Below are 16,041 nucleotides of genomic sequence, written 5' to 3'. Positions count from 1 at the left end.
TGTTTCACCGCTGGAGCAGATGTAGACAAGAATGGCTCCTAAGCGATTGAGGTGTTCTGTTGTTGGATGTAATAATGAACATAGCAGTCGTCGTTTACTCCCGACATCTGAGCCGCTGAAGACGCAGTGGATTACGTTGTTTCTGAAGGGAATGCGCCCCCGATCTACCTAAATGCGTTTGTTCACGCGAATCATTCGTGATCTAGCTTCACCTCCAGAAGAAGTGAATGTAAGATTTTTTAATGAATCTTTGCAAATTGCCTTTCCTAATAATATGCTAATTGGCAAGTTTCACGATGAATGCGGCTAAAGTAAACAGTCCCTCAGAGAGCGGCTCGGAAGAGAGGGGCGGGGTCAGCAGAGCTCATTTGCATTTAAAGGAAAATGCTATAAAAAACGGCTTGCTCTGAAAAGAGCTGTTTTTGACAGGGTAAAAAAGGTGTTTTTACACTACCATTGAGAAATTTTAACCAAACTATGTTACAGACTTTTCATTAAGACTCTAAAGAATCATATCAACTTGTGGAAAATGGGCATCCGATGACCCCTTTAAAGCTACAATATTTCAAGTAAAAAAAAATGGAACGTATTAAATTACAATACAGCATTTCAATTTCAATATAGCAAAACGAGGAAATCATAATAAAAAAAAAATCTATATTTTTATAAGTCTGACTATATGAATGTAAACCTGAATATATAGTTGCAAATTGCTATACGGAGAGACAGAGAGAGACGTGAAGTGAAGCAGAGAGTGCCGGTCAGGCCCTCAGGCTGGATTCTGTCTGTCTGCTTGTCTTTGTCTCTGCTCTTTGTTGCAGTAAGTGCTCTTGCAAGCCTGTCAGATCCACAACTGTTGCTCTGTCTCCTTCTCCGGCTCCACATCTTTAAAGGAGCAGGCACTCAGAATTCAACACAAACAGGCACCTGTGTGAGAAAGCAGGGCTCGAGTCACATGACGGGCCTCTGTTGAGATTGACAGGCTCTTTGCCAACAGAAAACGACTGAAGGATGCATGAAAGGAGAGGATGAAACAGGGGAGCTCTGTCTAGACAGGCAGGTCATCTGAGTCACGATAACTGAGCATCAACAAAGACCCTGAGGCCTTCCGCTTTTATGCAAAAATAAACAGTTATATATGCTTAAATATTTAATCCAATACACTTATTTTAATCTACAAAGATCATGCTGCTTGTGCTATACAAGATCTGTATGTTACACTGCACTGTCTAAATAATTCACATCCATATAAATGCAGATCTGAGTTTGATCTCTTTTAAATATTCAGATGGCTCGAGCATTTCACACTCGGATATGGATAATGGATCTGGATGCGCAGCCTTCAAAACAACTTCATTCTCCATTTGCTGATGCGAACTCGATGTTCGAAATGGGCAGCGGCGAACAGACGAGCTGACTATAGAAGAAGCTTCTACGCATAATCATCCATCAAAGCGACTGTCAAAACCCGCTATGCTTCTCTGTCTTTATAACGCTGTTAGAGGACTTTGATGACTAAAGATACAATAAACAGATGTGACGATTGCTGTTGAACATGACAGTTGTTGCGAGTCTGCATTTTAAAGTCGTGAAAATAGTCCTTATGAGCATATTTGGGGTGTTTGGACACCGATTTGTGGCGACGCTCGATTGGATTAATCTTCATAGACCTCTGGATAGAGAGGAATCTGATTGGTTGTTGTATTACAAATGTGAATGTAAAACAGTTGTACCTCACCAGCCAGCAGACTTCTAAAAAAGAAACGTGTTTGACCCTGAAAGGCGAAGCATTAACAGAGCAAAAGAGGTAATTGAGATGTACTAGACGAGTCTTTTTGTGGAATGCTCTTCGCATTTACTTGCCTCATTGAAAGTGAAAGATATGAGAGAAGTAATCCCAGTATTACACTGAATCCAGGCTTGTTCTCTGGTGCTTTACCTATAGCACGTGTGTGGGTGTGTGTGTGTGCACATGGACTTCCTCCTCACAGATCCTCTGTTTAAGTACATCACGTCTGTGTGTTACACCAGAGAGTGTTTTACTACTGCAGTCCAAGCTGTTGTAGCCTCATCCTGCTCTTTTTCTTTGTTCCCTCCCTCTCTCCTCCATCTCTGCAGGTCATTAAGAGTGTTGTACTGCCACATACCCAAGAACAGAGGACATAAAAAGACAAATAAGGCCATAAAATGTCCTTATGCCTGTGCATGCAAATACATTCGCTCTCACTTTCTCTTGTTCTATCTCAATGACCCTCCCTCACTTTTTTCTCCAACATTCAGTATCTATCCTTTCATTCTTGCTTTATTTCTGACATTATATCTTCTACATGAATTATAAAAAAGGCTGATTGTACATGCTAATGAAATGGCAAGGGAGGCCTAGTGGCCCCTGCCAAAATATTCAGACACTTAAAAATGTATGCTTTTCCTTGCAGTATACGAGGGATTTTTTTTTTTGTCTTTACCAAAACTCAGGACCTCTACCTGTGTTATTTCAGTATTATTATATTATTTAATAATATTTTGAATTAGCTTTTATTTTTATATTTTCAATTTGAGTTTCACTTTCAGTTTGTTTGTAATTTTGCTATGTGGTTTTGTCAGTCATGTTTTTTAATATTTATATTTAGCTTTAAATTTTTGAGCTAAAACTCAAATTTAGTTTAAGTAATTTTAGCACTAAACTTATTTTATTTCAGTTATTTGCTAAGAAAACATTTCTAATTTTCATTTAGTATTTTTAGGTTTACATATATACTGTTCAAAAGTTTAGCTGAAAGATTGGGGGGGGGTGTATAAATGAATTTTATTCAGCAAGGAAGAGTTAAATTGATCAAAGGTGACAGCAAAGACATGTATAATGTCACACAAGATTTATATGAAAAAAGGCTGTTCTTTTCAGCAAAGAATCATGAAAACAATGTATCAAGTTAAAAATATATATTAAGCAGCACAACTGTATTTCAACACTGATAATAATAAGAAAAGTTTCTTGAGCATCACATCAGCATATTAGGAATGACTTCTGAAGGATCCTGTGACACTGAAGACTGGAGTAACGGCTGTTGAAAATGTAGCTTTGGCATCTCAAGAATAAATTCCATTTTAAAATATATTAAAATAGAAAACAGTTATTTAAAAATGTAATAGTATTTCACAGTATTGCTGTTTTACTGTATTTTTTGATCAAATAAATGCAGCCTTGGTGAACATTAAAGACTTAACAAAGATCTGATCTTGTTTTATGCAGTCTGAGTGAATTCTTCTCAGGCTGTATCAATAAGAGCACCAGATTCACCCTTAAGTCTGTATTTCTGTTCTTGCATCGCTTTAACATATAGTTTTGCCATTTATTTTCCCCCTGATATATTTGCCCTTTCAAATTCCATTTCATGTGAAACTGATTTCTTTTTTTCCATTGACACCATATTTCTTATCAATAAATGTCCTTTCATCAGTGGCTTCCCGTGCCTGGCTCTCCTTGACGAACGTGAAAGTGATGAAGGCCCTAAAAGAGGGCTTTAATCTCTTGAGCATTCCTAATGAGTTTTCCTCTACAATTATTTGATAAGAGCGAGACGGGACTGTAGGCACTGTGAATGATCCAGTACCTGTGCAGATCATGCACGCACGCGCGCGCGCGCGCACACACACACACACACACAGTCATTCATCCTCAAAGACACTTACATGTGTCCGCCCCCTTAAAGAAAATGAGTGTGCAGTGCACAGCAGATACAGGAAGATGCTTACATAATAGAAAGTGACAGAAACACCTGAAACGCAACAAAGACGTGCGGCAACGCAGTGAGCAAACATGCAATGACTAACCACACTGAGGCCCAGCTGCTCTCGCAGCAGGTAATCGAGATTTCTGCGCTCCAGACTGGCCAGATAATGCTGCAGACGGGAGTAGGTGTAGGGGTAGCAGTACGCAAACTGATAAACGTCATCCTCGCGGTCAAAACAGAAGGCGAAAGACATCACGTAGTTCCTCCGATGGTCGGGGCAACGGTAGTAATACACATTCTTGGCTGGTAGTCTTTGCCTGTGACAAAGAAAGAAAGACAACATGATAACCCTAACATGCGCCTTGTTTGCTTTCTCAATGAACATTAATGGGTTAATGTGATGTTCTGAAGAAATATAAAATGTCTTTGTTCATAATATTTAAAAATTATAATGTGAAAACATTCTCCGTAATGATACTTTTCAGCTGATGTAACTAAGGCTGCATAGTTGAGGAAAATATTATGATTAATCAGCCGTATCATGACATTCGCAATTCAATCAAGTCCTGATTGATAAAATAAAATCACAACCTACATTATTTCCTGCCTGATGTTCTTTCAACCGGGAAACATCTTACACGACTGAAGTTTAATGTGTTTCAATGATATTTCATGTTGTAAATGGTAGTAAAATAAGATTCTTTTTTGGTGTGACAGACAGCTGCTGTCTGACCAGACTATTTACTTAAGATATAATTAAAAATAATAAAATAAAAAGTTCCAAATATGTGACAAAAAAAAGAGAGGATATAAGATGAAATGGCATGAGAATAAAACAAAAAAAAGAAAAGGGAAAAAGCGAGAAGAGAAGACTAGATGAAGTTAGATTAAATTAAGAAAATGGTATAAATAAAATAAAAATAAAATAAAAAAAATCCAAAATAATAGAAAAGGAAAGGAATATGAAAGGAATACAAGATTAAATGAGATGAAAAGTGAATAAAAATAAATAAGAGAAGAAGTGAGAAAAGAAGATTTAATGAAATGAAATGAAATGAATTGACAACAAAATTATTTCGGACGTGCCTTGATGCCTTCCTGCCTTCCTGCCTTGGAATGCTGCCTTTTTGAGCTATATATATATATATATATACATACAGGGTGCGATTTGTGAAAAAAACAGAGGGGGGATGCTTTTGAAAACTTTTTATAGGCGTATAAAACTCCATAGGCGGAGGCTGACCCAACTACCTGTCTTTTTAGTCATGAAATGTTTTTAATACGACGGAAACTGTATTTAACATGATCAAAATTTAATAAAAACATTGTAAGTTTGGCCTATTAATTGTAATGATTAAATTTCCATATATATATACACACTACCGCTCAAAAGTTTGGGATCAGTAAGACGTTTTTTAAAGAAGTCTCTTATGCTTATCAAGGCTGCATTTATTTAATCAAAAATACTGGAAAAAAAAAACAGTAATCTTGCAAAAATGTTATTACAATATAAAATAATGGTTTATATTTTAATATACTTTAAAATATAATTTATTTCTGTGATGCAAAGCTGAATTTCCATCAGTATAAAGTGTCACATGATCCTTAAGAAATCATTCTAATATGCTGTGAGAAGAGAAGACTATAGGAAATGAAGAAAATGGTATAAAAAAATAAATAAATAAATAAAAAGTATGGAAACTTGCAGGCCAATCAATCCTCTACATCCCCTATAGTCACTCACAGTACTGTTGTTCAGTCAGCTCTCTCTCTCTCTCTCTCATCCAATGCCTCTCCCTTTAAAAATCTATTTACGAAGGCAAACAGTACCAGCAAACTGTAAACAATGAAAATTTCTGCAGTGCAAAATGAGCAGCCAGAGAAATTAAAGCAATGTTATTTGCATATAAAATGATATACTGTGCTGTTAATCAGTTTTATGTGGCGCTGCTGAAGGTAAATCTGCACATCTGCAGAAAGAGAGAGAGAGAGAGAGCAAATAGCAGTGAAGGACAGGCAAAGAACATGCAATGGAAGGCAATGGAGGGAATAACAAGGGGAGGGAGATAGTGAGAAGATGAGAAAGAGAGGAAAGATCAGAGCTGGGATGGGTTGACTGTGGGACAGGGATGAGAGAGAGAGAGATCAGATGGAGATGCTATCTATGTGAACAGCACAGAAGCTTCCACACGGCCATACCGATAAGAGAGAGGAAACAGCTCTGTAAAATCAGCCTCCAGTCCTTCCATCTCATTCTTTTCTACTAAATAACTCACATACACACTGTACACTGATGGAACTGGGTTAGTGACTTGTTTGAACACTTGAAAAGTTATAAACACACACCTGTTCCCTTATCTTCAGTGACCCATACGCATAAATGCATACAAACACACAGACCAGTTGGATCCAAAAGCCTGAGACTATATTCAAAACATGAGATTCAAAATCCAATTTAAACCTGGAAATAAGTTTTAGAATTTCAAACATTTTAAAATCACGAAAAGATGATGTACAATAAAACATTTCTGATTCTGTGTCATTGTTTTAATATTAGCATCAAGCTAAAACTACTAAAACATTATGGAATTAATTAATTCATAAACTAATATTATGATTTGCAATGCAAAATATAATATAGTAAAATAAAACAAAATGTTGCATTTTATTAGAAAAATGCAAAAGCCTGAGACTAAATTGAAAAAATATGAGACTCAAAAATCCAATTTAAATCTGATAATTAATAACATTTTAATATTAAGAAACGTTATGGTGGAAAATAAATAAGAAATATTTCTGATTGTGTACTAATTAAGTTTTAGGGTTTCAAATATTTTAATATTAAGAAAAGTTATGATGTAAAATGACTAAGAAATATTTCTGATTCTGCACTAATCTGTCGCTATTTTAATATTTAAATAAATGTAAAAAAGTGATCACATCAAGCTAAAACTACTAAAACATTCTAAAATTGACAGCAACCTACATACAACATATGCATTGCTTAGCTTGTTTCCTGTAATAGCAAGCCCCTCGGGTGCAGCATTGTGATTGGCCGTTTAAAAGAGCATGCTCCACCCTGATGTTCATTAGGAACCCCGTGAGAAATAAAGCTTCTGTATGTAGAACTATGCAGATATGAAACAGCCACACACAGTGTATGCCAACATAACAGAGCATCATCCATACACACACTACAGAATGCACACACACTCATTCCCAGACTCCTCTGCTACCTGAACAAAGTGAACCGCTGAGCCAAAATGAAAGTGAATTAGCTTTTCTCTGTGGAGGAAAAGACAGCAAATGAACGATCAAGCTGAGAAATCCTCTGGGGGACTTCTACGACACTGCCATCTCTACGGGTCTCAAAAGAATGTTAACACACAGGACAGGTGCCTGTTTAGTCCAAACTACATTCTACTGCTAACACACACTCACTAATATATTAAATGATCTCTAATGCATGTCAGGCTTGCCGACAAATGTACTACATCACAAACAAACTAATGACCCTTCACTGTCTGTTACTTACATCTGAACACACACCCATCCACCTCACAGACACAATGTTAACCTCAAAAACACAAACTGAAACCATTATAAATTTTTTAAAACAATGATTAGATATACTTTATTCATTTGAACAGACACAGCTAAACCTAAGTTTATATTTAAATCTCACAAAAGCTGCCTGGATTCCCAAAATGAAAATAAATAAATACATTTTGTGCACAAACAAAACAAGGCCTACATTTAGGACCATTAAAATATTTTTCATGATTATTATTATTATTTTTTAGGCAATTAGGCATATTTTAAACCCCTTATTCTAATCACCATAATGCATTCCACTGTCACTATTCCTATTATTTTCAACTGTAATTTTGAAAATCTATTTTTTTTTTTAATAAAAGCATTTAATAAATACCATGAGATATGGTACACTACTGTTCAAAAGTTTACTAAAACATTCTGAAATTCATTCATTCAAAAGTTGATATGATTTGCAATGAAAAATATAATATAATATAAAATAAAAAGAAGTAGAAATTAATACTTTTATTCTGCAAGGATGTTAGGTGGAAGATCCTCATCAAGATGTTTATAATGTTACAAAAATATTTCTATATTAAATGAATGCTGTTTTAAACTCTATTCATCAAAGAACCCTGAAAAATTAAATCAGTTTCCTCAAAAAAACAAACAAAAAAATATTTTTCATAGTTATTACTGTAATAATATTTCACAAAATTACTGTTAGTTTTGATAAAATAAATGTAACCTTGATGAGCATAAGACATTTCCAAATACATTTTGAATGTACATATTTCCTCATTTTAAATATATTTCATTTATATACATACAGATATATTTGTTTATATGCAGTATGCATGTGTGTACAGTATATGTACACAGTATATGTACAGACTCACTCTCATGCTCAGGGTCAGCTGTGCTCGCTGCAGTATTTGGCCTGCGTTTGAGTGGGGTTAAGTTCAGGACCCGCAGCTTTTTGCCGTGCACCCTGACTACCCTGCCAAGCAGACATTAGCCCGCACACACACACACGCTCGCACACCTCTCCCCATGCAGGGTTAATGAAACAGCGTGACACCTCACTTTATTTTTTTATTTATCTGTTTGGGCATTATCCCGGTTCCTCTCCAGCATTTGACCTTGTTGGCTACTGAGCGAGTCGTGGCTATTGATTTTAATTACCCAGCGGGAATTTACTGCTTGCCTTTCCCCTGCGCCGCTGTGCCGCTATTGGCCAGAGAAAATAGCTTTGTGTGTTGCCCCTCTGTGTGATAGAGAGAGAGAGAGCCTGGTGAATCTCAAACCTGCTGGCCGTTTTTCTATCTTTGCTGCAATGTATGTTCTCCCCTCTATCATTCTCTCTCTCTCTCTCTCGTTGTGGCTGTTGGTAATTTGTTTTATCTAAATGATAGTGCCCATGCCTCCCTATGCTGGTGGATGTGGTACAATGCCCCCCGTTCCAAAACACATTTATCTCGCTATGTGTCTGAGGGGGAAAAAAGAAACAGGCCGACGGACAATAACCCACACACACACAGTTTAACAATTCAGCTGCCCGCCGAACGCCTCAGCCTTTTATACACACTCCCCACCCCGAGGAAAACACACACAGTCAGCTGTTGCTCTTCGGCTCTCTTTCCATATAGAGAAAAGGTCAGCGCCTGAAGCTCAAGGTCATGGACTTTAAAAATGAAAGAGTTTTCATAACTTGTTAAAGAAAGAGTAAAGAAACCCAAAGTTTCTTCAACTCGAGCGGACAGGGCTATCGCTGAATAGCGCTTGTATCTCTATTTTCATGTGTGTGTGTGCGCGTGTGCTGTTAGCTAAACGGCCCGGCCCGTATCGAGGTGTCATTCTCCATCGCGGCACTTTTCAACTCTGTTAGCAGGAACACGACGGGGCTTTTGATGCCGCCGCGGCTGTCGGCTTCCCTCTGAAGGGAACTAGACGAGGGAGAAAATTGCTAGCTTTCATACGGAGCGGGATATCTTGTCTATATTCTCAAATCAATCAAGCATAGAGGTCATCGCAGTGGCTCCTGTCTCTCTGACTCTTTCCGTCTCTTTCTCTTTCTCCATTTGTCGCCCTCTCCTATTCTTCTAAGAGCACTGGTTGTCATCTGCTTAATGTTGTGAAGGTTAAATGGTTTCAAATAGGAGCAGGAAGCTGTCAAGTCCCACGATTCTTCTCTCATTCTCCTGACAAAAACAGCTGAAGAAAAAAAGGGGATCTATTACACATACGGATATTACATTTCATCATGAAAATGATACTCTCAGATCTGTGCAGGCTCTTTTGACTTTGGACGTAGGTCCATATTGTGTAATTATTGCTCAAACAAGCGATCCCTCTTCTAATGCATTTATTGTTTTACATTTGATACCGTTTCTTTTCTCTTGATTTTTCCGCCGTAATGTGAGAAGTAGAGAGAGTGGAGTGGCCCTCCTGTGATTGGATCTATCATTTGGGACATGAATCAGACTGGAGAATAGCACTGGATGGCACAGTTACTAAGCAACCTCACTTGCTTTGTGGTGGAGCTGTCCATGTGCGATGGTATGTTTGAAATGAGGGGTTTTTGGCGTGTGAATTCACTGTGTGATTCTCTAAATGGTGAAGAGCGTTGAATGCATGTGGAGGATCAGAGATAGGGGAATGAATCTAGGAACCAGGGACCAAATTAGCCAATTTAGGAAGGAAAATAGACACTGTATTTTGTGTTGGTTAATCATAGATAGCAGATACAAGTCATGTTGGTGGTTGCCAGGGTGTTGCTGTGCAGTTGCTAGGACATTCTGGGTGGTCTCTAGGGTGTTCTGTTGAGTTGTTTATTGTCCTAGTTCAAAAGATCCCACCTACAGGTCTCCAAGATATTCTGGATTATCATCTGCCCAGAATTGATCAGTTGTAATTTTATCAATGTATTTTTTATATTTGATTTTCTTTCTTATATTTAAAAAAAATATATATATATATACAGTTATACCGTTGTAATGTAACTAACTAACTAATTCTTAAAAGCATGTTTGCTAAAAAAAAACAAAAAAAAACTGGCATTTGATGCAAAACATTACTGATTGGTTTGTACTTTCCAATACAGTTTTACTGATGCAAGTCATCTTTTTCTATTAACCAGATATCTTGGCCACAAATTAGCAGAATTTGCAATAACAATGAAGATTATAAAACACATAAAAAATGGATGTACAAGATCAATGAATGTAACATTTTCAGTAGCAATTCTGTGGTCTAATATTGCCCACAATCTCTTGCACTGCAAGAGGAATCACGTAAAATGGTTATTTGATTAGATATTCCGATGTCATTTCAAAAATTGTTTAACTGGCACTAGATTTCAAACATTATTGACAAACTAGATTTACAAACCTATACTGTCAAAAATATATATTTTTTAAGTTTTAAATAAAACAAAGATTATTGGAGTACGTTTTACAAGAAAACACTATTACAGTCTTTCTAATTCAAAATTTCATGTTTAATTCAATGTGTGACTTGCTGTTTCATTGTGAAGTTTACGAGCTTATTCCTGAGTGACAAATTGTTTCAAAGGAAATCCTACACTATTTTTTTATTTTTTATTAGAATTTTAACATTAGTTTTACTCAAAAAAGGCACCGGCACAAAAATGAATTACGGCTTATATTGATTACAGTACAGCGTTTTATTTTACTGATGCTAAGTGAGCCTATAGGGGTTTATTGTCTTTAATAAGCAGTGACAGATTAAATTGGAGTCTATCGTGATCTATTACCCTCACTAGATTGAAATGCATAGCTGCATTTGAGCTCAAGTGTTTATGAATTCTGCAGAATAGCATGAGCTTGTCTATTGAGTGGTATTATGGTTGAACATGCCAAGTGCATGCACTAAGCACACTGACACACGCGCACACACAGACACACGTGTGTTGGAGTCTGAGATGCAGTGCTCTTCACAAGCGCAGGGGGACATGTGTAATATTAGTGCTAAGAGCCCTGGCCATCATACTGCCTTCACAGCTCGTAAATCATCCACTCATTACAGCTCAGATCATAAACGTACACCCCTGAGAGAGAGAAAGAGACAAACTCTCAGGCTAATATATTCCAACCTAGCGCTCTTTACGACTGCTGCCCGCCAAAAAGAGCATCCGGGCACCTCTGGGGTGATATTGGGCAGATAATACTAGAACATTGAAACGGCACATTCAGATGCACTACCACACGTTGGCCTGTCTTAAAAACTAAACGGAGCAAGGATGCAGATATCCCGGGTGTGTCGGTGTTCAGCTTAGCTGTGAGATTAAGCGGCCTGTGTATAGGGGCGCTGGAGAGATTTGGCACTCATTACTATTGAACAAAATACAGAAAATTGCACCAAAGGCTATAGGAGCTATAAAGGCTAAACGGTAAGTGGTTAATCAATACGGCAGCTCTGCATAGGGCACATTAATGCTGCGCTGGTCAGTACAAACACATCCTGACATAAAGGACAGGCCCTTTTAGACACTCACAGTTCCACTTACTGTCGTGTTGCTGGCATTATGGTACACGCTTTACACAACTAATCATAGACTATGTCGATTATGAGATCATCTCATTCCTGGCTGTTTGATCTCATGCAAACTCATTCAAAAAGCAATACAAAAGTTGATTCCAGACAACATGTCAAGTCAACAAATAACTTGGAGCAAGTGTGTGTGGTCATTTTTGCATTGAAAATTACTTTAAAGGATATAGGATAAGATGGAGAAAATGACCCTCAGGATTACTGAACCAGTGTTATTTTAGTATCATTGATATATTATTAAAGTTTTTGTATTTATTTTTAATTACATTTTCTATTTTCATTTTAAACTTTGTTTTTTTCCAGTTTTTATTAGTTTTTTTTATGTGTCTATAGTTTTTATTAATTTTGTATTTACTTGTTTTAGTTATTTTAGTACTTTAAGCTAAACTTAAAGAAAATTAGAATTTCTGCCTTGGCAAATGACTGAAATTAAATATGTTTTTATTTCTTTTTTTAGTTTTAGTTATAGTTTTAGTTAACTATAATAACCCTGATCTGAACATCAACAAATAAGATTTATCTGAACAGTCTGAGGTTAAATTATCTTAAAAATATAGATTTTATTAAGTGAAAATTAAAAGTGAGACCTTTGAGGTAAGATGCCCCCAGTTGTTGCTGGCATTTGTATTATTTAATTTAATCATTATTAAATTCATAATTATTTAAGAATTCCATGAATTAGATGAACATTTAAAACATAATTATTCAACATAACCTATAGGCCAAATTGGGGAATCATTCAATCTGTATAATTAGTCTACTGCCACTACACAATAGGGTCCTCACACCATCGGTGCTCGGGCCCTAATAATAAGAAACGGAGCAATTCCAATAGGGTCCTCACACCATCGGTGCTCGGGCCCTAAATATAGGCCTATAAAAAATTAATAATACAAGAACTTTAGCTTTCAGGGATTCTGTTATTTGATTTGTCTATCATTCATTTCTTCAACTAAACTGTCAAAATAAACAAATGTACATAGAATAGATAGAGTTAGTATTTAGTATTTTACATTAATACCATTTTTTAAAAATAAAATAAAATAAAATATATTTAATTTAATAATATATTGGATGATGCATTGTCTTGTACATGCTAAATTCATCTCTAAATTTGTCACAATTTAGCAGTAGAAGCACAGAGTTTTTAAAGGGCAGCATCTTACACCATCTTGCCCTATTATTCAGGCATACATATCATCTGTCTCTTTTCTATGCATATTGCTCATTTCTGCTCTCTTGCTTGTCTGAGACAGTGTGCACACCTGGCAGGTCAGTCAAGATTTCAAACAACTTTGGAAACATTGTTAACTGTGTGACTCACAAGTGTATATGGCGCACATTATGATCTGGGGCTTTTTGTTGCAGACTATAAACATGAAAGGGTGACAAGCGTCTGTCTTGTAGTGTGCACTAAGGTTTATGGACATTTAACAACCGAGGCCCATATTCAAATGCATGGAAATGAATTGGCACTAAATAAATGAAAAACAAACAAACAAGTGCAAGGAAATTCGAACAAACATGAAAACAGTAATCTTCAGATAATTGGTTACCGGATGGCTCCAGCAGTGTGCAGGTGGCTAGTGCGGCCCCTGTCATTGGCTGTGTGTGGGAAGAGATGAGATTTCCCTATAGTATCTATAGTGATGCTATAAAAAGCAAAATCCGCATACAGAGAGAACAGGCAGAGGGTCAACAGCACAGATTCTCATTACGAATCAACTACAAGAGCCTGAAGCACTTCTAACCATGCAATCGCAGGCACATAAATGCACTGAAATTGAAAAAATAAAAAATGCTTGAATCCAAAATCCCTACTATTACCTAATAACACTTACATTCAAAGAGGTCTATAATACATGGAGAAAGCTTTCCGTTAGCATTCTCATTCATCTCAATGGCAGTTGCTCAACTGGTGCAGAACCGTTCAGAAGTATGTGATTTGAAATGTGTTTCCTACCTCATTTAACTTTTTGAGTCAATCACCTGAGCTGTAAATGCCTGCAAATTTAGTGAATCACACCAGATATATACTGTACATATAGACACAAAAATAAAAATTATTTTGAACCTTCTATTCAACTTCTATCTATTCATTCTTTAAAAAATGTATCAAGGTTTCCACAAAAATATTTGAAATGTTTCTTGTGCACCAAATCAGCATATTAGATTGATTTCTGAAGGGATTATGTTATTTTAAAGTTTTTTTAAATAGTAATAATATTTTGCAATATTACTGTTTTTACTGTATTTTTGATCAAATAAATGCAGCCTTGGTGAGCATAACTTAATCCAAAACAATAAAAAATTTAAACTCCACATTTAGGATCGGAGATCTTTTGCTAACATCTCAACCTCTACACTTCACAAAAGTGAATGAATGAACATCAGAAAGCACTGGCTGACAGAAAACTCTTTCCTTGGCCAGTAGATGGCCATAGATCGTGTGTTTAGGGCCTCGAAGAACTGACCCACCCTTTAATCCAAAATGACTCATCTTACATCACACTTATAAAAAGGGGGGAAAAAACATGGGCCACACCCTGTCTGCCTGCACACAATGAGGCTCATGTGATCTCCCTCTCTCACTCGTCATCAGTAAAATACTCCACAACACCCCAACCCGGGGCTGCATGTCCCAGGTGGCTCATCCCATCTGTAGCAGCGGCGTAATGGTGTGCGTGTGTGTGAGGGTGTGCGTATAGTGATCAGGCTATAGCAGTGGCTAACAGTGGTAATATAATGCTTGTGTGTGTATGTGTGTGTGTTTGCATAAGTGTAACCCCACAGTGGAAAGTAGCTGCCCTGCTGCGCTGAGGGATGTCTGGGGTAATTATCATAGAGCAGATGAGCCCTATGAACCAGCCAACATGGCGCCATGCCCCCTCATGGGGCACAGGGGCAGAAATCACACAGGGCAGGTACACACCTCCATACACAGACTGTAGGAGGTGGAGGCAGGTGTGCATTAGAGAAAAGAGGGTAATAACAGCCAGACAGGGTGACGTCTAAGAGATGCCCTGGTGTGAATGTCTGTGTATGTGTTTACGTGTCGTTTTTCCGTGGTTTTGCCGACTTTCCCCACCTGAGAACCCCGTGGCCTACTGAGACTTCTGAGATTTTGAGGGCACAGACGGTGTCGTCAAAATTCCCATTACACACATTTACTTATTTGAGTAAAAAGCTACTCTGCTGTTTACGTGAAGGTAATGTTGAAATGCCTTTTGCTATCCCATGCAATAAGTAAGCTATTCATAGGATAATTTCCCCAAAGAGTGTAAACACTGCATCCTTATGGTGCTTGAAAAATATTTAGCTTGCTTGAGCGGATCAATGTGTCAACTTTTGGTGCGATTTTGGGTCGGGACTACCCGTTTGTCTGAACAATAACAGATTTGGATAACCTGTTTGGAAGTCATCATTAGTGGTGCAAGCATTTGTGCTGTGGACATGAATGGAACCTCAGATCATGAGGCTTGTTGAGAATTGGTTTTGGAGGACAATAAAACTGCTGAAAAATCACACAGAGTTAAGCAAGGCATACACTGTGCGATTTCAGCAATGTTTTTTTTTTTACATAACAACTCTAACACCAAGTGAAAATAAACATACTAAAATGTATTTGAAATACACTTGCTAAGCATACTACAAATACATTTACATATTTATGTATTTAAACATACCCTGCAATTGTACTATTGGACTACAACTTAAAGTCTGCTAAACTGAAACAACTAATTTTATACTTTAAAGGTGCACTAAGCAATTTTTGAAAAATGCTTTTGACTGCAGTGTCGGACCATGTCCCAAAACACACTTGCAGCCAATCAGCAGTAAGGGGGCGTGTCTTGTAATGATAGAGAGACGAGAGCACTCAATTTGAGTGTACAGGACGGATATTAGCAAATCGATTTTAGATAGAGAGAACTGGAAGATAAAAAAAGAGGAAAATATCAGGAACAAAAATATTTCAGGAACAAAACAATAAAAAGAAGGGTTACGACCAGGCAAGAGGTAGGACCCACGTAAATATTGGAGCAGCTTTCCAGTGGTGGAGAGAAACTCAAGGAGCGGTAAGGGCTCGAATCGGACGCCAAGGTTGCGTTGTTTCTTTTTGATAGGTGAGTAACGTTGATTTTGCATTGTTTCACACAACTTATCCATGTTGGCTTTTGTTTGAATATGCTTGTGTGTCATC

General features: G+C 37.1%; 1 protein-coding gene across 1 annotated transcript in view; it reads right to left on the bottom strand.

Annotated features, from left to right (window-relative positions):
• The window catches only part of LOC107757978 (BEN domain-containing protein 5-like), a 152,493-nt gene that overhangs the window by 78,452 nt on the left and 58,000 nt on the right, over nt 1–16,041 (bottom strand). Inside the window, exon 3 of the mRNA XM_016575598.1 lies at nt 3,832–4,048. Coding sequence (XP_016431084.1) covers nt 3,832–4,048 — 217 coding nt within the window. The remainder of the gene's footprint in view (nt 1–3,831; nt 4,049–16,041) is intronic.

Source organism: Sinocyclocheilus rhinocerous, unplaced genomic scaffold (genome assembly GCF_001515625.1).
Source record: "Sinocyclocheilus rhinocerous isolate Xijiao unplaced genomic scaffold, SAMN03320098_v1.1 scaffold1314, whole genome shotgun sequence".
NCBI lineage: Eukaryota > Metazoa > Chordata > Actinopteri > Cypriniformes > Cyprinidae > Sinocyclocheilus > Sinocyclocheilus rhinocerous.
Note: the sequence above shows the minus strand (reverse complement) of the source record. Positions and strands in the feature narration are given on the sequence as shown.